The 25,595-nt window shown below is 38.9% G+C and overlaps 2 protein-coding genes across 8 annotated transcripts in view; both read right to left on the bottom strand.

The window, feature by feature from the left end:
* MYRFL (myelin regulatory factor like) overlaps window positions 1-10,668 on the bottom strand; it is a 127,360-nt gene extending 116,692 nt beyond the window's left edge. For 2 of the 4 annotated variants that reach the window (XR_008300338.1, XM_053226491.1), the window contains exon 1: window positions 9,026-10,668. Coding sequence is in view for 3 of the 4 variants with exons in the window: in XM_053226491.1 (XP_053082466.1) it covers window positions 9,026-9,071 (46 nt within the window). In the remaining variant the exon portion in view is untranslated. The remainder of the gene's footprint in view (window positions 1-9,025) is intronic. The other 2 variants (XM_053226490.1, XM_053226489.1) reach the window with 2 other exon arrangements.
* Window positions 10,669-20,927: 10,259 nt separating this feature from the next.
* Window positions 20,928-25,595, bottom strand: part of RAB3IP (RAB3A interacting protein) — a 46,008-nt gene continuing 41,340 nt past the window's right edge. For all 4 annotated transcript variants that reach the window (XM_053226488.1, XM_053226486.1, XM_015063610.3 and 1 more), the window contains 3 exons: window positions 23,699-23,798; window positions 23,546-23,615; window positions 20,928-21,296 (listed from right to left, as the gene is read on the bottom strand). In XM_053226488.1, coding sequence (XP_053082463.1) covers window positions 21,214-21,296; window positions 23,546-23,615; window positions 23,699-23,798 — 253 coding nt within the window. In that variant the 3' untranslated portion in view covers window positions 20,928-21,213. The remainder of the gene's footprint in view (window positions 21,297-23,545; window positions 23,616-23,698; window positions 23,799-25,595) is intronic.

Here is a 25,595-nt window from a genome sequence, read left to right as displayed (position 1 = left end):
TCTTTTCCTCCCTGCAACACCACTCTTGCCATCACTTCTGGTGGCTTCAACATCCACCCGATACTTCCCAGCCTCTTGAATTCGTAAACTCCTCACTACTTCCACCACCTTTACTCCATCTCACCTCAGACACCTCCTCTCTTGACACGTTGCTAAACCCTGGCATCAACCCAGTAACTGCATCAACCTCTGAGATCTCATTTCCACCTGCTGTATTCTCTGACCGGCCCATCCTTTCCACTCACTGACACTTATGCCTCTATTCGAATCAGTTCACCCACTGGGATCCCCTATTCATGAACCTTATTACCACTTTTCCACACCTCCTCACGCCCCTGCTATCCCCACTTCCCTTCTTACCCAGCTTAGATGTCAGGCCCCATCACTCTAATTACTCCCTTGCAAAGACTAGTCACTTTCTTCCCTTCTCTCCATCTGCAGGATTCATCTGGGAAAACCTCAACTTTGAAAAAACCCAATTCTTCACCCACCCCAACCCTGCACTTAAGCATCTGAATGTTGCTCAGAAAATCATCCAAGTGTACTGACTGGCCTCACTTAAAGTAATTGAACACAAATCTTAAGTGGACAAAGCAGTGACCAGCAATCCTATTTCCTAGCGTATTTGCTTCTTTATTTTCTGTAGTGAGTTGAAAAATGCACCCCCCCCCCCGGAAATGTCTGACCGCCCACGACCTCTGAATGTGAACTTTGGAAAAAAATGTCTTGGCAGAGGTAATTAAGTTAAGGATCTCGAGCTGAGATCATCCTGGATGAAGGTGGGCCCTAAGTCCAATGATGACTGTCCTGATAAGAGAAGAGACTCACAGAGAAAATGATGATGTAAAAACGGAGGCTGAGATTGGAGTTATTAGTCTACAAGTCAAGGAATACCAAGGATTGTCAGCGTCACCAAAACCTAGGTAAGAGACATGGAACAGATTCTCCCCTAGAGCCTTCAGAGGGAATGCAACCTTGCCAACATCTTGATTTTTGGACATCTGACTTCCAGAACTGTGAGAGGACACATTTCTGTTGTTTTAAGCCATCAATGTTGCAGTTGTTTGTTATGTCAGCCTAGGAGACTTATGTACTCTCAAAGAAAAGAATTTCACAACTTATTCTCCCTTCTAACGCCCCCAAATAGTCCCCTACCACACTCCGGCCACCAGCTCCCTCCTAATACACCTCACACTTCATAGGCAAAGCAGAAGTAACCTGTCATGGGTTTCCACCCTGAAATCTGCCACACCACCTGCATCTGTTCAGATACTCCACCTCTACTGCTATCACAAGACAGCAAGAGTTGCAAGCGTCTCCAGGTGCTCTGAATCCCATCCTGACCCACCTTCTCAAGGTTCCTCTCCCACAATTAATGCCCCCTCCCTCTTCTGCATCATGCACGTACTCCTCTACACTCAATCATTCCCACGGGCAGACCATGCTTCAGTATCTCCCATCTTTATTTTTTTAATGTTTTTTTTAATGTTTATTTATTTTTGTGAGAGAGAGAGAGACAGAGTGCAAGCAGGGAGGGGCAGAGAGAGGGAGACACAGAATCTGAAGGAGGCTCCAGGCCCTGAGCTGTCAGCGCAGAGCCTGACACGGGGCTTGAACCCACGAACCAAATCGTGAGATCATGACCTGAGCCGAAGTCAGACGCTTAGCTGACTGAGCCACCCATGCGCCCCAGTATCTCCCATCTTTAAAAAACAAAATTATCAACAACTCTTGCCTCTATACCCCCTCTGGCTTTGGCTCAACTCCTTGGCTCATGGGACAAAAGAACTTCTCAAAAACATTACCCATATTAGCCACTCACCATCTGTTGCCTCTTCAACCCCATGGACTGGGCTTTCTTCCTCCACTACATGGAAACCACTTGTCAAAGTCACTTAAACCTTCTTTCCCACATTCTATGCTCAGTTATCTGGCATTTCAGAAACACTTAAAACATATGATCATGTTCTCTTTGAAACACTATTCTTTCCCAGCTCAACACTGCAGGCTCCCCTCTTACCTCATTTAACATCCCTTTGTTAGTTATTCTCACTCGCATCCTTAAGTGTTATCATGGGTCTCCCTGGTCTAGTCTGTCTCCCTTCTCAGGATCTCATCTTGTCTTAGGGCTTTAGATACCAACCATATGCTGATGACCCCCAAACTGATATGCATATCCCTGATCACCTCCTTGGGTTCCAAATTCAAACATCCAATTGCCTTCTCATATTTTCCATTTTGTTGTCTAAAAGGTATCTAAAACTTGAAGTGCCACAAATGAATTATTGATTTCATATGTGTGTGTGTCCACATACGTACACACACACACACACACACACACACACACACACATACACCAGCACTTCTGCCTAGTCTTGCACACCTGGGTACATTGTACCAACATCCACCAATTATTGGTGCCAACACCAGGGCATCATCCTTGACTTCTCTGCCTTCTTCATCCCCCACATCCTACCCATCTACAAGTCCTGCCTATTCTCAAGGGTTTCCTATCACACCGAGAATAAATATTCAAATTCTGACGTCATCCCCTACCACCCTCCTCATTGTCAGTTAACACTGTCCCCTGCCCCCTCCAGCAAGCTCTTCACCCCACCCCACCTCCACCTGCCCACTCCAAGCTCAGGGACTTCGCACTGGTGTTCCCTTTGCCTGGGATGCTCTTCTGATGGATGATGGATGATGACTGGTGGGCAACTTGCTCGAATGTCACCTCCTAAGAAGATTCACTGATTACCTTAGCTTATGTAACCCGCTCTCCCTCCCATCCTCAGTGTCTCTCTGCACTGCTATCTGGCTTTATTTTCTTCATACTTAATGACTATCTGAAATCATTTTATTCACTTGCTTATATCTTTATGGTCTTCTTTCTTCAGCTAGAAGAGGAGTTGCTTTGGGAAAAGGCCTCTGCTTGTTCACCACTGAATCCCCAGCCATTAGGGCAGCATCTGATTGGCTGGTTAATATAAACAAAGAATCGGAATGAATGATGAACTTGTAGCCACTTACTACCTGGATGACCTTCAAGCAACTTCACCTCTGCCAGCCTCATGATTCTCATGGGAGGAAAAAAATCTCTCACAGGGCCCTTTTGATGTTACACAGAGAAAATGATAACAGGGTAACAATGAGAATTATAATAGCTACCATTAATTGAGCTCTCTGTGCCAGGCATAGCCCTTTATAACCACATTTCGAGATGATACAGTTATCCGCATTTTATATACAAGGAAACTAAGACCTGCAGAAGTTTACTTCTCCATCATCCCAGAGGCAATGAATGGCACAGCCAGGATTCATATCCAGGATTACTGACTCCAAAGCCATGGTCCTAATTAAAATTCTATATCTAGCACATGGTAAATGCTCAATAAAAAAAAAAAAAAAAAAAAAAAAAAACAGTCCTTGGGGCACCTGGGTGGCTCAGTCTGTTAAGTGTCCGACTTCGGCTCAGGTCATGATCTCACCCATGAGTTTGAGCCCCGTGTTGGGCGCTGTGCTGACAGCTCAGAGCCTGGAGGCTGTTTCAGATTCTGTGTCTCTCTCTCTCTCTGACCTTCCCCCATTCATGCTCTGTCTCTGCCTCAAAAATAAATAAATGTTAAAAAAAAATTTTTAAGTCCTTATTTCTAGTTATTATTGGAGGATGTTGCTAGGACACAACAGGATGTCTAAAATTCCATCATTAGAGAGCAACCAAACCTACCCTTAGAGAAGGTAACTTTTTTTGATTCATTTGACCAAACATCTTTGTGTTCTCTGAAAGTACATTGAGTGTAAGACTCTATAGAGATGTATGGTGGCATCAGATTATCTGCTGCTTGTACCTTGTGTGCAAGCTCAGGTTTTATTGGGACAGAAAGAGGAGGGCATAAGGGTGCTGGGAGGGTGAGAAAGTGGTGGTCCCCACGTGCAAGAAAGAAAAGGATTAAGAGGCTGGCCTGAGGTCAAAGATACCCTTTACCCAGGGCATCTGGGTGGCTTAGTCGGTTAAGTCTGACTTCAGCTCGGGTAATCATCTCGTGGTTTGTGGGTTCAAGCCCTACCTCAGGCTCTATGCTGACAGCTGAGAATCTGGAGCCTGCTTCGGATTCTGTGTTTTCCTCTCTCTCTCTCTGCCTGTCCCCCACTCATACTCTCTCTCTGTGTCTGTCTCTCTCTCTCTCAAAAATAAGTAAATAGATAAACATTAAAAAAAAAAAAAAAGATACCCTCTACCCACAAGACTGCCTTGCCCAGGGCCAGTCCTGGCACTGCAGCATAGGCCTTCTGTCCTGCTTTCAGCTGTTCAGAGCTTCTGATTCCTCTCACGGGAATTCAGAGCCATCAACCAATTAGAGTTTGGGGGTCCCTGTCCCCCCAAACTTCAGTGAGTGTGCTGGAGTTTCAGTCCTTCAGTGTCTTTCTTGTGTCTCCTTGTTATCTGCTCCTAGTAGGTGGTTTTCCCCACTCCATTCAATCAGGGCAGGAATGAATCTCCTCTTCTCCTTTCAGGATAAGCCAACAGACATTTGAGAACCTACTTCAGGGCATTACCAAGAGCATGAGCTAAATATTTTCTCAATTCAGAAAACCTCCTCTTTAAAAATTAGATACAATGAAAAACTAAATAGTCTTCTCAAATCAGTTTTTATAAAATGTTCTAAAAAGCCTGGGAATAAAAAGTGAGACCTCTGATATCATGGCAGTCCCCAAAAATACCGATGAGGAAAACAAATTAAGAATGTGAAGTCACAGCTTTCAAAAACAAAGGAAGTAAACTGAAGAACTGAGATTTACTGTATTTCATTTTCTTATTCCTTTTTACTCAGAGAGTTGTAAGAATTAAATGAATTAATGAACATAAAGGCACAGCATAGGGGTGGGCATATGGTAAATGCTTAATACATGTTGTTAGTAATCAGGGTCAAACTAAAGGTGGAATTGATAAAGTTTCCAAGTTAACCAACTTAAAATAGTTAACCATCTCTTTTTAAAGATAAAATCATGACATTCTTTTAAAAAACAATTTTTTTAATGTTTATTTATTTTTGAGAGAGAGCAAACAGCGCGAGCGGGGAGGGGCAGACAGAAGGAGACACAGAATCTGAAGCAGACTCCAAGGTCCAAACCGTCAGCACAGAGCCTGATGCGGGGCTCGAACTCAAGAGCCGTAAGATCATGAGCTGAGCCGAATTCAGACGCTCAACCGACTGAGCCACCCAGGTGCCCCAAAACCATGACTTGCATACAAATATAAGATGGTTGCATATCAAAGATTTTATTCAACTACCTAATTAATGAAGGAGGCAGGAAGATGTCACAACTGGCTCAAGGAGAATTCAAACAGCAGATCTAGATCTATATCTACCCCATCTGTATCTATCTAGCTACACCATGCAGTGAATTTCCAAATAAAAGCAAAACGGTCTTTTACTAGAACTGTTGATCCCACTAAAAGTAAATTCATTTGCATACCTATAGACAAAAGTCATTTGCATTGATATCAGTTATCTACAATGTATAGAGTTTTAATATATCTCTAAGACAATAAAAGGTGTAAATCCCACAGAATCTGATAGCCCAGAAGGATGTGATCTTTTCTACGGAAGATGTCCATAATCTTTTTCATCTGTGTCAATGTCTTTTGTAATTTTTCTTTAGACGTGGATCTTAAACAGAAGAGTTTTGCTGAATTAAAACTCATTCTCCTCTATTTAAGATAATCGGATTATAACATAATACATTTCAATTATGAAGCACTTAGATAATAAAGTATAAAGAAGAAAATGAAAATCGACATATTTTTACCACTAAGACATAACAACTATCAATACTTGAAGTGTATTCATCCAGTTGTTTCTATGTATATGTGTGAGCATGTATGTATATATATTAACTATTTTCAGATCAGTTTTAATAATAAATTTTGTTCTGGGAAGCTACATATATAAAAATATTCAATTGTATCTACCAATTTACAAACCACTTTTCCCCTTTATATAATAAACATTTTTCCTTATCATCATTTTCAATAGCTATAAAATATTCCATTATATGGAAAAACCATAATTCATTTAATTAATCCACCACCATCAGAAATTTAGATTGTAACCAAGTTTTAGTTATGAAAAAGAAAATAATATGCTTCTCTTCTGACACCCTTTCTCTTGTAGTGGTACCAGCTTTGTTGAAAAAGCCAAACATTTCACATGGTATCAGTCTCCAGAGGATGTTGGGATCCCTAGCACACCTGATCTGCCTCTGCTTTAGTTAGTTAATGGACCTACCTGTGGCATCAGGGGCAGACCGGGAATTAGAATTAGAATTAGAATTCCAGCTACCCGAAACCACCCTTTGTTCTTATCATTTTCCTGAGACACATCGTAAAGATTTAGACATATTTGAAATTTAAAATAAAAACTAAGATCATCCTGAGCTTTGACCCTCAAGGCCATTTATTGTCAATCCAGATACTTTTGTCAATCCAGATACTTTTTCATACAAATGCGTTCATAAGGAAAAATGCAGCTAGGGCTGAGTTTCTTAGAACAAAGGGTCTGAGGAAACAGAAAAATAGCTTTCAGCTGGGTAACAAATTGCCAAAACTTTTTTTGATTTTTCAGACCTTGATTTTTTTTAATTTTGTTTAACGTTTATTTAGTTTTGAGAGAAAGAGAGCGTGAGGGGGAGAGGGACAGAAAGAGAGGGAGACAGAATCGGAAGCAGGCTCCAGGCTCTGAGCTGTCACCCAGAGCCCGACATGGGGCTCGAACTCACAAACTGTGATCGTGACCTGAGCTGAAGTCAGACGCTCAACCAACTGAGCCACCCAGGCGCCCCGGATTTTTTTTTTTTTTATACAAGATCACATTTAATTAGAACCAACACATCAACAGGAGAACGATGGCGACAACTGGTCCTCCTCACTAGAATATCACTGCTGTCCTCAGTCTAAGGAATACTCGAGAAAGGAAATCGTTAAAATCTAAGGGAAAGACTTCAAAGCCTTACAAGCTACCACTTAAGGGAGGTGGTGTTGGACCAGGCACACAGCAGGTACTCAATATTTGCTGAATAGTGGAGGTATAAACATTTGACAATGAGCTGTGTGGTTTTCAGGGGGAAGAGAATCATTTAAGCTGGTGTCTCCATTTTTTATTTCTAAAAATGAAGAGAAATGACCCCTCCCTCATGAAAAAAAAAAAAAAAAAGGTTTCAAATGGAAGACCAGAGTTTGGTTTAAGCTAAGAAAAATACTATTAAAATAATAATCAGATACTGTAGCAAGTGACAGAGAAGACTGGTGGAAACTATATCCCTGGAGACTTCTGAAAATAAGACAAAGATAGTATAGGAATCCTCTAAGTACAGCAGAATTTCCAAAGAACAGAAGGTAGACCACATTCACTTTTCAGGTCTTCTCCAGTTACAGAAGGAAACCAAGACTTTATGCTTCTATAAAATGAATGGGTGGTTTCTCTAAAATAAAGCATATGGGGTGCCTGGGTGGCTCAGTCGGTGGAGCGTCTGACTTCGGCTCAAGTCATGATCTCACAGTCTGTGAGTTCGAGCCCCGCATCAGGCTCTGTGCTGATGGCTCAGAGCCTGGAGCCTGCTTCCGATTCTGTGTCTCCCTCTCTTTCTGCCCCTCCCCTGCTCATGCTCTGTCTCTCTCTGTCTCAAAAATAAATAAAAACATTAAGAAAAAAAATTTTTTTAAATAAAGCATATGTATGGAACTGCAGCCTGGGGCTTGCTACCCCCTGCCAGGATGAAAGTTACACAGAATATAAAATCAGGCAATAACAATCGAGCAATGCAACGTTAGTGTGCCTACTGTGTACACAGCCTGACCCAGGTAGACACACGGATTTGGCTACTGTCAGAGACAGAAAATTCAATGGGATAGATCACGAGTGAGATAATGTGATAATTCTCTTGGTCTTAGCTTTCTTCTTGTCACTTCTGGCAAAATCCAAGCCACAGAAACTACCATATTGTATGTGATTCTTTCTGATGGTGACCTAGAATCTCACTAGTTCTTTAGTACGACCACTCCATTATTTCATACTGTTTGGTGTTGGGTCAATTCCATTCAACCTTTTTGCATCTAGAATTTGTCAGGTACTTTACTGATCACCAGAAATCCCAGAAGCACTTCTCTATATGGTGGTAACTGCCCTCTGGATTCTGTGAATAAACAGGTCTACCCTCAATTCTTCTCATACTTCCTCCTGAGAAATACCTTTGAAATGTGTAAAAGCTATGGTCACATTTCCCTTCACATGGAAGTCTGAGCATTGCTGATAAAGAACCAAAGACTGAAGTCTCTGATGGTGAGTCCTTGCTGACATTTTCAACAGACCCCCATTAGAATATCAACCCAATTAAATAATAGAAGCCGTACTGCCAGTTTAGATTTGTAAAAGAAAGAAAATCTCTGTAACCACGTCCTATAATATGCCCCTCCCTTGAGAAAGAAGTACTCATTTCTGTAGTATGGCTCTCCTTTCAAAAACCAATCATTATTCGGTTGCACATTTTTAAAGTGTTGTGAAAAACAAAGATGAGAAGGGGAAGGAGGTGTTCTTTTGCTGTTTTATATTTAATTTTACTAACAGAAAAACTATTTTAAATGAAATCTTACACCTTTCTGGTGCTATCCTCAAAAACTTTAGAGACAAGACAAATCTGTAATTTTTGAAATGTAGGGGATTAGAAGAAATATAATCTAGCACAGGACAGAGACAAACCCTAGCCACACAGATACGCTGACCCTGTGACTCTTTTAACAACCAAGCTAGAAGATGGAAATCCTGTATTCTTTTAAATCACTACCTATACCATTGATTTTTCCTATGAACAGAGCAAATAAACCTCCACTTCAGACTTCAGGACAGTTAGTACGATGGCATTTCTTTCAAGTCCAAGTTTAAGTGAATCCCAAAAAGGCAAAACAGTGACTGCGAGCAGAGCCAGTTCTCAGAAGCAGGGACTGCATGTTGGGAAAGTGGGCACTTACCTTCAAAGAACTGCTGCAGGGCCTCGTTTTCCCCTACCACGTCCATGGTGCCGCGGTCCTAGTAACGCTTCCTCATAGAACAAGTGTTCTCAGACCTCAGGAACTAAGTGCTCGTCCTCTTGACTTGACGCCTATGAATGCTCTTGAAAACTCTTCATTTTCTTTTTATTGGAGTGAAGCATATCTTCTGCCAACAAATTGTGTCCAGAAAGATGGTTAAATTCTCCAAATGATTGTAAGACCAGGCTATGGGACCATGCAGGAAAAAAAAAAAACCTTATGAATAGGGAAGTGGTAACAAATCTATCTTACTGTAGGGAACTGTTTCTACTCTGCCTTTTGTCTTTAAGGACCTTTGTCCTTAGTGACACATGTAATTACATAAATGGGCAATAAATACATAGTCTTATCTCTTATTTGTCCTTTTACACCAATATATTTATATCTCCCCCTCTGTCAACCAGGTCAATTTAGCCATAACCAGGCAAATATACAGTGTGTGTGTGTGTGTGTGTGTGTGTGTGTGTGTTTACCTAGAGAAAGGGGGCAAATCAATAATCACTTTTATAGATACCTAGAGGAGCAGATAATTTAGACAGACTTGTGATAATGAAGAGTTGGGATTTGTTAAGTATTTCTAAATTTAATCACAATGAAAACTTACATTCCCTGATACACACCTAGTCTGTCTCCTCCAGATTTTATTTTCTTTGAAAGTATAAACTAGAAAGTATGAGAAGTGCCTCTGATGAGCAAATTTGATTCAGTAATTCTTACAGTTGAGTATACACTTCACTTTTAGCTGGTTTCACTCCTAAATATAAAACTACATGCAAATAAATGTTTTGCTTTCACTGCTTAACTATTAATTTACTTCATAGCCTAAGAATATAATTAGGATATTCAATCGGCTCTTTAACCCTTCATTTTCTTTTTCCCCAACTTTTCATTTTGAAAAAGTCTTTAACCTATCGAAAAGCTGAAAGGATAATACCATGCAATACCCACCTACTCTTCACCCAGATTTATAGTTAATATTTTCCCACTTTTGCTTTTTCTCACTTGCTATGTACACTTTTGGCTGAGTCATTTGAAAATATTCCTGACATCTTGACATTTCACCCAGAAATAATTCTGTATATGTCTCCTAACAAATAAGGATATTCTCCCACATGACCACAGTATTGTTATACCCAAGAAATATAATAGAAATTTAATACTAATATCTCATTAGTATTAATACCTTTGTCCCCCAAAATATCTTTCATGACTTTTTGTTTCCTGGTCAAGGATCTAATGAATGTTAATGCATTGCATTTGGTCATGTTTGTTTGTTTATTTATTTATTTATTTACTTTTAAAGTTTATTTATTTATTTTGAAAGAGAGAGAGAGCATGAGCAGGCGAGAGGTAGAGACAGATGGAGAGAGAGAATCCCAAGCAGGGTCCACACTGTCAGTGCACAGCTCGATGTAGGGCTCAATCCTATGAACTGTGAGATCATGACCTGAACTGAGATCAAGAGTGGGATGCCTAACTGACTGAGCCACCCAGGTGCCCCTGGTTATGTCTTTTTAAAAGATATAGAACATTCTCCTTTTGTCATTTTGGTTAGTTGTTTGGCTTTTTATGACATTGACACTTTTTTAACAATCTAGACCCGCTGTCTTATCGAATGTCTCAATTCTGAATTTGTCTGTTTCGTTATTGTTAGATTCGGTACAGGTGATGTGGTATGCTTCCTAGTAAGTATTTTAAAACTTCATACATATAAATGGTTCCCTGAAAACAGGCAAGCTAATTCTATACTGGGGGGTGGGGGGGTGGGAAGAGGCTTAGAATCCTATTTCGAAGCTCACATCGGGTTCCAGACCTTTAAGGACAAGTCAACAAGTTGCTTAAAGAAATTCATCTTCTAGTTTTTGCAACTAATTTGTTTAAAATAAAACAAACATAAAAGTAAACCAAAACACTGTCAAGGGCAAATAGCATATGTGAAAACATGATTCAGCCTGCAGGACTTCAGTTTGCAATCTCTGGGTTAGAGCCTAACCTAGAACAACCAACATGGTTTGAGGCAAGTAAAGAGAATGTGGAAGAAATTTGTTGGAATGGCTGGACAATATATCTGTATTAATGAATGAGTCCAGAGCACATAGCCAAAGGCGCAATCCAGCTGGCGGCCATGGGGATTTAAGGCTTTTCCCTCTCAGAGAATAACAAATACCATCCATATTGCCTTGATTATGGTCTTTAGTCTCCACATCTCTAGTATCTTCTAATCTATTGGGCATCCCATGTTGCACAAATTTGGGGGACATTAGTTTCTTGAGAAGTAATCTAATGTAGCTGTGGTTTAGATTTGTTTTGGTATTGACGTTTCCTAGAGAACTCCAATAAATAAGTAGGTAGGAGCTGAGCTGCTGTGGTTAAATCTGGTGACGTGGCTCAAGTTGGGAATGTAATGATGGGAACCTTTTCTCTCTCAAGTCTGTCCCTGAGGTCTACAGCTCCAGAATGCTAGTATTCACAACACAGTGCTTCATCTTGATGTTAGACCATGTGTGGATCTGTACTTCCTTGAGAGTTATTAGGGTTTCTATTCTTCTCTTTACTTCAGCAGCTTTGCTCATTTGTGGTATTGTAATTTTTCTTTTAGTTTTAAAAGGATGCTGGCTTGAACTCAGTGGTGGTAGTGGACAAGGAGAGAAGGAGACCTACCTAGTCGAGGTATGTTTTGCAGTGCTGATGTGGTTTGCTGATGGACTGGATTGGAGGTGGTGGCAACAGAAACCAAGAATAAGCCCTAGGCTGTAGCTTAAGCAACTGGGCCAAGAGTCAATGATAGGTCTGAGATGCACCCATTAAAATTTCAAGTGGAGGGGCCGATAGGCAAATGAATACAATAGCCTAAAGCTAGGGAAGGGATGTCAGGGTTGGAAATGTAGAGTTATATGGAATTGATATTTGGTTTTCAAGGTCAGGGACCCAGATGAGATGATCTAAAAAATATTTAGATAATGAGGGGCACCTGGGTGGCTCAGTTGGTTAAGCGACTCAGCTCAGGTCATGATCTCACAGTTTGTGAGTTTGAGCCCCGCGTTGGGCTCTGTGCTGGCAGCTCAGAGACTGGAGCCTATTTCAGATTCTGTGTCTCTCCCTCTCTCTGCCCCTCTCCTGCTCATGCTCTGTCTCTCTCTCTCAATAATAAATAAACGTTCAAAAAAATTTTTTAAAAGAGAATATTTAGATAATGATAAGGGGGCTCAGGCAAAACTCTATAGTGATTCCAGTATTGAAAGGCTGAGCTGGGGCACCTGGGTGCCTCAGTCAGTTAAGCATCGGACTAATGATTTTGACTCAGGTCATGATCTCCCAGTCATGGGATCCAGCCTCGTGCCAGGTTCTGTACCAGCAGCACAGAGTTTGCTTGGGTTCCCTCTCTCCCTACCTCTCTGCCTCTCCTCCACTGGCATGTGCATTCTCTCTCTCTCTCTCTCTCTCTCTCTCTCTCTCTCTCTCTCTCTCCCTCTCTCTCAAAATAAATAAATAAACTTAAAAAATAAAATAAAAGCAGAGCTAAGAAAGAGCCAGGAGAGTTGTGGCCACAGCTGTCACAGAAAACTTCCAAATTCCCCACCGTAGCTTACTGGACCTATAGGTCTGACCCCTGCCTACCTCTCCAGTTTTCTCTTACCAATCTCCCTGCCACCAACTGTACACTAGATCTTTTTGCCATTTTTCAAGTATGTCAAGTGCAGGTCTTCCTTAGGGGCCTCCCACCAGCTTTGAGTGCTCTCCCTTGCCTGCCTCTCTTCATAGGCCTGGATCTGGTCAGAGCCCAGCTGAAAAATGTCACCTCCTGATTTGGCCTTTCCTGACCACCCAATCTGAAGTAGTCATCCATTCTCCTTCTAGCCCATTACCCCCTTTTAAGTACCTACAGAGCACCTGTTTCATCTTCTAACATTAGTCTCTTTGTCCACTCGTCACGGAACCAAGAGCTAGCCCCATGAGCACAGAGCTCCCCAGTCTTGCTCACTGCTGTATCTCCAACACCTGCAGTCGCAGCTGGCACACACGAGGCTCAAGTGTGTGGACGATGAAGTGGAATTCTCTCTAGACGTTCTGCACAAAATTTACAGAAACTACTGGGTCCTTATTTGCCTATATATCGGAGACAAGAAACTTGTCTGCTGAGATGGTAATTGTACTGCACTCTGTGAAACAAACGAAGAACTGTTTTTCTTTTTTAATTTTTAAAAATGTTTATTTTTGAGCGAGAGACAGAGTGCGAGCAGCAGAGGAACAGAGAAAAAGGGAGACACAGAATCTGAAGCAGGATCCAGGCTCCGAGCGTCAGCGCAGAGCCCTGACGAGGGGCTCGAACTGATGAACCGCAAGATCATGACCTGAGCCAAAGTCAGACGCTTAACCGACTGAGACACCCAGGCATCCCTTTCTTACTTTTTTTAAGTTTATTTATTTATTTTGAGAGAGAGAGAACAAGCAGGTGAGGGGCAGAGAGAGATGGAGAGACAGAATCCCAAGCAGGCTCCACACCATCAGTGCAAAACCCAATATGGGGCTTGAACTCACGAACCTTGAGATCCTGACCCAAACTGAGATCATCAAACACCCAACTGACTGAGCCACCCAGGCACCCCAAAGAACTATTTTCTAGCACAAAAGTTAGACACAAATATAAATTCACACTGCTTTGACATCTCTTCGTTTTAAACATGGTGTCAAAACTACTGAGGGAAAAACACAACAAAGAAAACCTTCAAAAACAAAAGCTTTGAATAAAAGCACATCTACTGTAGACTCTGGCTGCGCAAAACAAAAACACAGAATTCATATGGTGGTGGTGCTAAGTAGGTAGGTGGGTGGTGGCAAGTTAAGGGCTGAGATCCAATGCTCGGAAACCAAATCTCTGTTCTATTCTTCCAGTGTAAACGATGAGTCAAGGTTGTGGATTGTCCTAGAGCTGGAAACACAACAGAGGACACCTGGTTTAGCCTTTATTGAGGAGACCAGAGGGAGTGATGACCTGCCTAACTGATCAGCTTTGGGAGCCAAGCCTGAAGAACGCAGGTCTCCTGAGTGACTCCTAATCCAACTTCTCTACATGAGGCCAGGCTCTCTCCTCAGCTCTGAACCTATTTATAGAAACTTATCAAAAAGTCTTTTCTTCTTTTTTAGAGTTGGAAATCTAGGCAATTAAATTCTGTCCAGATATACTCTCCAGAGCCGAAGTTAATCAACACACAAATTATTCCATCCCCGTTGCCTTGCCATTTCTGCTAGCTCCTGTCTTCTCAGGATTTTTCTCTCCCTGTCACGGTAACACAGGGCCCAGTGCCATACTTCTCCATATCCCTTAAGTGCCTATCTAATCCTATGGCCAACTACTCCCAAATGTATGGCCTACCTTGACCTTATCATTGAATTTAGACTTGTGTATTGATACAACTTAATTCTCCACTTTGATGCTTCATGGGCATCTCGATGAGTCACAAAAGGCGTTCTTGTCTCCATTTCATGCACACATAATTTGAACCTACCCCAGATATCTCTAGATCAATAAATTGCAGTAACAGCTCAAGCCAAAAGCCTAGGATTCAGACCTGATTTCTCTTCTTCCCTCTGTCCCAAATCCAACTCATCAACAGGTCCTGTTTTTTGTTTCTGAATGCAGGAGCATATAATTGGATTCATCGTTAACTCTTGGTTCGTAACACACTATCAGTGGTCTGTGCATGATTCTCTCCATCCACATATTTACTCTTAATAACAAATGAACCCATCATCCAACCCAGAGACGAGAACGTTCACAATGACTTACTCTTATATTTAGTCGCCCGGTTCTCTCCCTTTTCCTCCTCCATACCAGAGGTAACGCTATCCTGAACTCTGGGTTTATCACTATTTGGACTTTTTTTAGTTTTGTTCAGTTTTAGTTTTTGAACTTTATGAGAAAAGCATTAGGTCATGTTGTCTTCTGAGCATTTTGCTTTTTCACTCAATCCATTACATTAAGTTGCTGTGCTGCCTGCAGCTGATGTTCATTCATCTTGCCTGCCATGTGACTGTCCACTATGTGAGCACACTTTATTAGATGGACATCGGGTTTCTTCTAAAACATTCTTATATTTGTATTCTGGGGCACTTTGTGCAAGTATTTCTCTTGTGTATATGCCTACAAATTGAGTGGTGGGCCATGGGGAAGGTTCAAGTTCTCAAATGAATGGTTTTTCACAATAGTTATACCAATTGACACTTTCACCAGCAATATAGGAGTAATCCCATTGAAATTCTCTGCAACATTTGACTTTGCTGGACTTTTTGCCAGTTGAATGAATGTAAACCTGTTACTGCACTCTTGATTTGCTTTCCCGGAGTATTAATAAATGAAAACCATTTAATAGGTTTACTGCACTGGCAACTCGTGGAGTACCTGTTTCAGTCATTTGCCCATTTTTCTGCTAGTGTTTGTTTTTTTCGTTGTTGGTTTGTATAATTTCTGTATATATTCTTGATGCTAACCTATTATTGGTTATGAGTTTTGCGAATATCTTCTCATAGCTTGTAGCTTGTCTTTAAAATGCCTTTTGAGGGACAGAAGTTTTAAATTAACAATTTATAATATAGCACAATTACTTTTTTATGGTTCTCTTTTACGGTTTCTTTTGCCTGCAGTTTACGAAGTTCTTAGAAGCAGGATCAGGAAGGTATCCCTCTGTATTTTCAAAATATATTTCACCTACAATTTTAACTAGATTTTCTACATCAGAAGTTCTAAAGTTTTGGGACATTTAAACAGTTGTTTTGTGTGTGTGTATGGTATGAGGAAAAGATCCAATCTTGTATGTTCGTTTGTTTTTGTCAGCTCCATTTAATTATTAGTCCTGTCACTGACCTACCATACCATCTCTGTCAATATGAAATTTACAAATACGTGTGGGCCTGTTTTGGGGCTCTCTATTCTATCCATTGGTCATTTTCTCTATTTTTGCACAGTAAGACTTTCTTAAACACTTCAACCTCATAAAAAGTCCTTCTGGTAGGATGAACTCTCCTTCTTGTTCTTCAGAAGTGTCTTGGTCATTATTCATCCTTAAATCTGCCATGTAACTTTTGAACAGTTTGTCAATTCCAGCAGAAATGTTGGGATTTAGTTTGGAGATGCACTAGTAAATCTGTACATTCATTTGAAAAGACTTTCTAATTGTCCTTCTAATGAACACAGGGCACTCTAGTCTTCTTTAACGTCTTTTAGAACTCTTTGTACACAGATCTGGCACATTTTTGGTTAGCTTTATTACTAGATACATCAGAATTGTTTTTGCAATTATTTGTTGTTTAAAGTTTATTTGTTTTGAGTGAGCACACGTGAGTGGGAGAGAGGCCGAGAGAGAGAAGCTCAAGCAAGCTCTGCAATGCTCAGTGTGGAGCCTGACACAGGGCTCGAACTCACAAACCGTGAGATCATGACCTGAGCTGAAACCAAGAATCAGATGCTTAACCAACTGTGCCATCCAGGTGCCCCTTATTTGCTGTCTTTTTAAAACTCTTATTTTCTAACTGTGGCTGCATATAAGTAAAATTCACAATTAGACATTGATCCTATATTTAGGCATTTGCTAAACTCTCCAATTATGTTGAATTGGTGGAAGACTTTTGATTTTCTATGTAGACAATCACATCACAATGACAGTCTCTTCCCAATCACTGTAACTTTATTTTTCTCGTCTTGTTGCACGAACACAGTTACAGTACAATTTTGGATAAAAGTGAAGAGAGCAATAATTTTGGTCCCAGTGTTGATTTTAAAGAAAATGCTTCTACTGTTTCCCACCTTAGGATGGTGTTTACTTGTAAGATTTTTAAAGATATCCTTCATCAAGCTGAAAACATTAAATTATTTTTTGCATCTATTGATCAGGCAGGCGGTTTTTCACTTTTATTCTATAAATGTGAATTCCATTTATAAATTTTCTAATACACCATTTTTGCATTCCTGGCGTAAATGCCACTCAGTGTCTTACAGTGTTTGCTTTTGCTGATATCTTCATGACAAAATGGATCTATAATTTTCCTTTCTTGTATCAACTTCCCAATCTGGTTTTACTATCAAGATTATATTGGTTTTTGATGTGCAAGACATACTAATCCTATTCCCGGAAGAATGTATCTGATTAGAATAACTCTTAACTCTTTAAAGTTTGTTAAAATCATCTATGCCTAGAGTTTTATTTGTGAGATTTTAAACTACTTCCTTTCCTTGAATAGTAATGGCACTGTTCAGGTTTCTGATTCTTTTTCTAGATAACATTTTCTAGAATTTTGCCCTTTTGCCTAAATTTTCAAACATATCGGCATGTTGTTCACAATATTCAGCTGTTTAAAATCTGCAGTATTGATAGTGACATAACCTTTTTTATTCGTGATATGGGTTATTTGTGCATTTTCTTTTTCTCCATAATAAACTTACTGGAAATTTTTGTCCCTTTTGTTCATCTTTTCAGTCAACATATGACTTTGTTGATCCTATTTCTATTCTATTTTCTATTTCTGTTCTTATCTCTTGCTTTAGCTTTATCTTGTCCTTCTGTAACTTCAATTGAACACTAGCTCATTTAAAAAATATATATATACATATACATATAAAGATTTAAAGCTACAAAATTTTCCTTGAAGCACTACTTTCTCTACACTTTTTCTTCAATTTAAGTATATATGACATATATGTGACATATATATATATATGACATACATTTTAGGTGTACAACATAGCAATTTGACAATTTCATAGTATTATTCAATACTCCCCACATGAAGTATGGCTACTATCAGTCACCAAAGTTACTACAATATTATTATTGTATAATTATTATTGTAATATTACTAGAATATTATTGTATATTACTATATTCTCTATGATATACTTTTCATCCCCATGATTTATCTTAATCCCCTTCACATTTTGCTGGAAGCCCACTCCCCTCCTCTCTAGCAACCACCAGTTTATTCTCCGTGTTTGAGTCTGTTTCTGTTTATTCATTTGTTTTTATCGATTCCACGTTTAAGTGAAATCATACGATATTTGTCTTTCTCGGACTTATTTCATTTAGATTATACTCTCTAGCTCCATCCAAGTTGTTGCAAATAGCAAGATTTCATTCTTTTTATGGCTGAGTAATGTATCATTATACCATATCTTCTTTATCCATTTGTCTACTGATGGACACTTAGGATATATCTTGGCTACTGTAAATAATGCTGCAATAAACATAGGGGTGCATGTATCTTTTTGAATTGGTGTTTTCATTTATTTTGGGTAAATACCCAGCAGTGGTGGCATTACTGAACTGAATGATATTCTATTTTTCATTTTTTGAGGTGCCTCTCTATATTGTTTTTCATAGTGACTCCACCAATTCACATTCCCACCAAGAGTACATGAGGTTTTCCTTTCTCCACATCCATGTCAACACTCATGATTTCTTGTCTTTTTGATACTAGCCATTCTGCCCGGTGTAAAGTGCTATCTCACTGTGGTTTTGATTTGCATTTCCCCAATGATTAGTGACACTGAACACCTTTTCATGCGTCTATCCTTATGGCTTCTTTTGGAAAAATGTCTATTTTGGATGTGTGCCCATTTTTAATCAGATTAGCTTTTTAGTGCTGAGTTGTAGGAGTTCTTTATATATTTCAAGTTTGGTATTAGTCACCCTAGTATTTTTAAGTTTCTTCAATTATTTCTATTACTATTGGTTTTCTTACTAAGTTTTGAACTCAAATTTTAGCACTATATATCACCTATCTCTATCCTTAATAATGCTTTTATTTTAATGTCTGTTTTGTTGGATAATAGCATAACCACACTAGCTTTCTTTTAGTATTTTCCTATCTTTTTTCCATGCTTTTATTTCAACCTTTCCATGTCCTTATGCTTTGTGTATAAATACATTATTTCCCTACCACTCTATTCATTTCTTTAGTTGGTCTTTTTTTCTTTTTTTCTTTCCTATTTAATTAGTATGTTTCTCTTCCTTCTAACAAGATAGGAACTTTACCCTCAAGATCTCTGGTTTCCTCTCACTCCCACTATATTGATGCTGTAAAGAATTTTAATTCTACATTGTTATGCATATACTTTATTTTCTTTAGCCTTACTTTTTATTCTTTTAAAGTCATCAACAAACCTCATAAGTATCTCTTTTTATCGCCCAAATCTCTTGTAGCATCCCTTGGATTTGTTTATCTTCATCCTTAGGTACTTTTTCCAAAAATTTTTTTTCTTTTTTTAAGTGCTTTTAACTTGCATCTTTGTGTGAAAAATTTTCTGAAGTTTTGAACGTCTGAGAACACATTTATTATGCCTTCACATTTGAGTAACTATTTATCAGGACAGAAAATTCTAGTTTCAAAGATCTTTTCATGCTCAATTTCAGATTCTTGAACTGGGCAGGGTAGTGATGGTTTCTACCAGTCCATACCATTCCATACTCAAATATCCTTTTGTCTGTAGAGTCCCATCCATTTTGGTGACTGAATCTTCCATAGGTAAGGTTGACCAAGTCTTTGAAGACAGGATTGAAAACAAGGTCATCTTCAGATCGTATTTGTAAAAATACAATCAACTGCTGTAGAGGGCAATGTGGCAAAGCAGATCAAATATTTTAAAATATACATACACCTTAGCCCAACAATTTTACATCTAAGCATCTACATGAAGGAAACAACCCAACAATGTGCAAAGAAGTATGCATGAAGATACTGATCACAGCATTATGATGCAAAAAATAATTTAAAACCTAATTTGCAAACAAGTTATATGAACATCCTATAGTCAAACCATGTAGTAATTAAGAGGTGCAGAAAAAATATTTAAGTTAAAAAAGTAAGTCTAGGGGCTGCCTGGGTCGCTCAGTCAGTTGAGCATCCGACTTCGGCTCAGGTCACGATCTCACAGTTCGTAAGTTCAAGCCCTGCATCAGGCTCTGTGCTGACAGCTCAGAGCCTGGAGCCTGCTTCGGATTCTGTGTCTCCCTCTCTATCTGCCCCTTCCCAGCTCATGCTCTGTCTCTCTCTGTCTCTCAAAGGTGAATAAACATTAAAAAAAAAAAAAAAGTAAGTCTAGAGGGGGCACCTGGGTGGCTCAGTTAAGTGTCTGACTTCAACTCAGGTCATGATCTCATGGTCCATGAGTTCAAGCTCCGCGTCCGGCTCTGTGCTGTCAGTTCAAAGCCTGGAGCTTGCTTCAGATTCTCTGTCTCCCTCTCTCTCTGGCCCTCACCTGATCACGCTCTGTCTCTATCAAAAAATAAATAAATGTTTAAAAAAATTTTTTTTAAAAAGGTAAGTCTAGGGGCACCTGGGTGGCTCATTCAGTTAAGCATGTGACTCCTGATTTCCGCTCAGGTCAGGAATTCACAGTTTGTGAGTTAAAGCCCTACATCGGGCTCTGTGCTGACAGCACGGAGTCTGCTTGGGATTCTCTCCCTCTCTCCCAAAATAAATAAATACACATTTTAAAAAACATTAAAAAAAAGGAAGTCTTTTTGTTTCAGAAATATGCATATGCAGGGAGAAAACATCTGAAAGCCAAAAAGCTATTCTTCAGAAATACTAACAGTAGCTTTCTCTAGATGGATATAGTGAAGTGTTTTTTTTTTTCTTTCTTTCTTTAAATAAAATCCTTCTTTGAGGCTCAATATACAAAACAGACAAAAACAGAGTCATTCTTGTGGGGGTAAAGAGATGATCCTGTCCACTCAGCCTTCTTCCTTGTCACAGGCTGCTGTGCAGTTTGAAAGCTACAATTCAATACATTCAGCTTACCCTACATACCATGTCAGAGCTAGAAGAGAAAGCAAAAACATATTCAATCTAACATTTATGTACTTATTTATTTAGCTTTTATTTTTGTTTTTTGGGCAACTATAAATTACAATCACTAGTACACCTGTAATTCTCTATAGTGTGTTCAACTAAAGAGTAAGCAAACACAGCATAGGTCAATTTAAAAGAAATCACAGTACTTCTTAGTGTAATCTGCAAAAGAGGGAAAAAGTCTTGGGCCCACTCCTTGGTAATAAATATCAAGTAACCATAAAAATATTCAGCCATTTTCCAGGTATTCAGGGAGGTTCATGCATGGTCCCAGGCAGAGAGCATCAGAGTTCCTCTTTGAAATATCCCAGCTTTGCCAATGACATCTCTTTTCTCAACTGCATAACTTCCCAAAACATCTGATCAACTATACAAATAGAAAAGGAGACACATAAATCATAAATTACCATCCTCATTATTTTTTAACTGTTTCACTGAGAATTTAACATTAGCTGAAATGCCAATTGGGCATTTCTGAATGACGTACCGAATGCCTCGACATTTTATTGCTATTTCAACAGAAACTTTTTCATGTTATTTGTGAGCATCCCACTTTTATCACAACTGTTTGTTAGATACATAGATGACCACGTTAGCCCAACAGAAGGCAGACACTTTCAGGGTCCTGAATAAATGGCAATCCTAGTGCCTTCATAAGTAATTACACTCAGTCCTCAATTATTCTAACTCATGGATCTTCTTGCTCTAGTTTGCTACATCTTGGCCATTCCACTGTTTATCAACACCAACAGAGAGTAAAACAGGAAAAAAAGGAAAACAAAAGACAGTCCAGAAAACTCAGTAACATTGTTTGTAATAATAAGAAAGGTTTTGTATATGGCTCAAATTAGAAATAAAAATAAATGCAAAGGTTGATCTGTAAATTTCAATTATCTCTACTTTGGCAAGCCACTTCTGTAACTTGAAAAAAGTGGCTTTGTATTTCAGACAAAAGGTCTCCCTCTGACAGACACATCATCCGATTGGATTGATTTAGATCAGTGGTTCTCAGCTAGGGGAGATTTTGTCCTAAAGGGTACATCTGACAATGTCTGGATACATTTTTCATTACTGGCTTCTACTGAGTAAGGCTCAGCGATGGTGTTAAACATCCTACAATGCACTATATAGCCCCCACAACAAAGAACTATTCAGCTCAAAATATTCATAGTACCAAGCCTCAGAAACCCTGCTTTAGATTTAGCTGCCCTAAATCCTTTTTGGCAAAAGGCACAGACAATTAACAGATTTTAAAATTAATGATATTTATTTGCTACAAACTCACACGGTATATGATGTGTACCAAGTACCATGAAGTGGAAAAGTAACAGAACCAGAGAAGAGACCACTCCTATCACCATCACCCCCACTACCACCCATGACAATTTCTTACTATTTTCATAAAGGAAATTATCTTTCATCTTCCCCAGAAAACCTTTTTTTTTATTTTAACGAGAGAAAAAAACATGCTTGACAATTTAACTTAACATAAATCATCTGTTCTGTGGCTTAAATCCTATGATCTACCAACGGGTATTCAAAAATATTTCAATTTTATGAAAAGTCATAAAAAGTACTGTACAGTTTAAAGACTTTGCTGCTCAGGTTGAAATTAAACATTAATGAGAGGTTTCACCCTCATTCTTTTAGGCATTAAAATCTAATTATATGGGATTCTAAATCAGTATGTCTCTTCTCAACATACCAGAGCTTTAGAAATACTAAACTAAGTTTTTATCAGCATAACTAACTTTTCCACAGAATTAAGAGTCACTGGTTTACATGACCGAAAGATAGTATGTTTCTTCCAGTTTTTAAATATAAAAATATTTTCAGTGCCTAAAAAAAATATGAGTAGGAAATTCCCCTAACAACATCAAATACAAAATGGGTATGGACTCATCCCTAGCTTAGTATTTGCTATTTGTTTTAAAATAATCACATGTACTCAAGAAACACTGCTTTAGAGCAGTTGGGCCTTATTCATTTTTATGCCTGGCATTTACATTTGGCTACAGAATCATCAGTAATCATGAAAGACTGTATTAAAAGTATTAAAACACTTGCATGATGTTGGCTCTCCTGAATATATCATCTACGTGTTTCTGCTGATTCAGAATACAGTAATCTTTATCCCATTCAGAACTATCTTCATGACTGCTTTATTAATTCATACATAAAAGTAGGAAATATACAAAAAAATTATTGTTAGATCCTCATGGTTTCCACCAATTAAAATAAATCTGACCATGTCTAGAGCTTGAATAATAAAAATGAATTTATTATTGAATTGAATAATAAAAATGAATATTTTTATTTCTTAGGAGTAAATTCAATGAGCTAATTACTAGTCCCCTCACATTTACCATCTGGTTTATCATGTATCTCTTAAGAGTTATAACTGATCCTGCTTAAAACTCAAAATTGGAGTAAAATGAGGCAAATACAATGATTGAATCATTTTAAGAGACATCAGTTCCCAAATTCTCCACACATTAGAACTGTAAGAGCTTCAATATAAATGCACCAATAATAAAACTTGAGCATTACTACTATGTTCTATACTTTTTGCTGAAGTCTTATGTAAACATTTTATAACCAATTAAGAACACTCACCATCCTGCTGTTTCACAAGCCCCTGCTGAATATATCGAATGTATGTAAAGAAGTTACATACAGAGGTGATCTAGGCCAAAAGGAAAAAAAAAGTCATTAGTCAAATGTCATATCAAAGCGAGCTTTATTAAAATTCATGGTTAAGTTACTTACCCTGTATCTGCAAAAGGGAGAAATATAGTAATAGTTGCTTGAGTCCCCTAATTTAATTCTGTGTTTACAGGACTTACTCTGGCCAGTTAGAGCACATTTTCTGTAAAATAATGACAAATTTTAGTTTGTTGTTTTTTTAATTAAAAACATTTTGCTCCTACCTTCTGTACAAGTTTTACATTTGCTAAGACAACAAATATTTCAGACCTACTGTGTATCAGGCACTGTTATAGATGCTGGGCTATCATGATGAAAATGACAAAGACCCTGCCCCCTTGGGGCCTACATTCTAACATAAGCTCAACAACAGAACATTCACCATGGTTTTCGAACAGAAACTAAATGTTTCAAATATATGTCCTATCCTGAAGCAAATTTACAAATGAGTAACCAGCCACAGGGCAGTTCTGAGTTTCCCATCAGGACTTCAACTACTTCCTCAGTTTCAAAAAAAACCTGATGATGAGTGTTCAAGTCTCAAAACATGTTACTAAGACAGCTTGCAGGATAAGTTTCTAGATGTGGTACTTTTCGGTGGGTCTGGTTGCAGTATATGCATTTAATGTGGCTCCAGGCCTGAGAAATACAGAGGAACAGGCCACCTTACAAAAATATTGACCCTCAATAATTATACAAAGTACACTATATTCAAACATACCATCCTTTCTGTTTGCATACCATGGACTCTCAAGGTTTGGTATGAAGGCTTTCCGGTTGGAATGAGGCTGTAAGTCTCTCGAGGATGGGGACTGTATCTTATTTATCTTTAAATGCCAGGCACCAAGCATGTGCCTGGCATACAGCAGACATTCAATAACTGCTGGCTAAGTGATGAGCCCCTGGTCACTGTACAGCTCAATACCATGATGCTGGCTTATCTGCCAGAGCAGACCTACAGCAGCCCAGCTGGTACCCTCCGAAGCAAGGACCATGGCTGAACACAACTACCACTCCCTCTCAAGGCAAAATGAATATAGTTGTAACTAAGATAAAGTGGCCAACATTTTAAATGACATTATAAATTATATAATAAAGAAAACTACGTTACACGAACATTAAATTTCAGCTATACTTGTAAGAAATATAATACAAATGCACCTCCATATTAAGAAAACAAATGGAGAATGTGTACTTAAAATAGGATAATTTTGGAGATGGCCATTCCACCCACAAAAGAATTCTCATCTTTTCAAAGAAAGTTTGCCTCATTGCTCCTTTCTTAGAAAATTCCATGGGGTGCCTAGGAGGGTTAGTCAGTTAAACTGTCCGACTTCAGTTCAGGTCATGATCTCATGGTTTGTGGGTTCGAGCCCCACATTGGGCTCTGTGCTGACAGCCCGGAGCCTGGGGCTGCTTCAGATTGTGTTCTCCCTCTCTCTCTGTCCCTCCCCTGCTCACACTCTGTCCTGCCTCTCTCAAAAATAAACATTAAAAAAATTTTTTTACTAAAAAAAAGAAATTTCCTTTAATGATCTATAAAAATAATTTAAAAATACTAATTACTAGCTTGGGAAGGATAGAAGATCAAGAAATTTCAGGCACAAGTGTCAAGAGTCCTTGGAACCGCCAAAGGGGTAATTTACACGAGAAGGAAAAGTTGCATTGAACTGATAAAAGTCAATGGATACACTACTCTTCCAGAAACAGACATACACCTGTTTGTCAAGTACTTTGATTTTGAAAGTGCTTTGCTAAAGTGGTTTCAAGTATCAACTTTTGAAATAATGACAGTGTTTCTTATCTCATTTATAAAGCCACCTGTGAACTGTCACAGCCAATACATTTTCATTTGAGGTAGGATCCAATGCCAAGTCTTCTGACCTCCAAGTGCATTTTGTCAGCCTGCTACAGGACCTTGGTATGTCTGAACAGCTCTAGTCCCCAGATTTCAAACCCA

The sequence above is a fragment of the Acinonyx jubatus genome, chromosome B4 (assembly GCF_027475565.1).
Source record: "Acinonyx jubatus isolate Ajub_Pintada_27869175 chromosome B4, VMU_Ajub_asm_v1.0, whole genome shotgun sequence".
Classification (NCBI taxonomy): Eukaryota; Metazoa; Chordata; class Mammalia; order Carnivora; family Felidae; genus Acinonyx; species Acinonyx jubatus.
The sequence above is the reverse complement of the archived record's forward strand: the minus strand, read 5'-3'. Positions and strand labels throughout refer to the sequence as shown.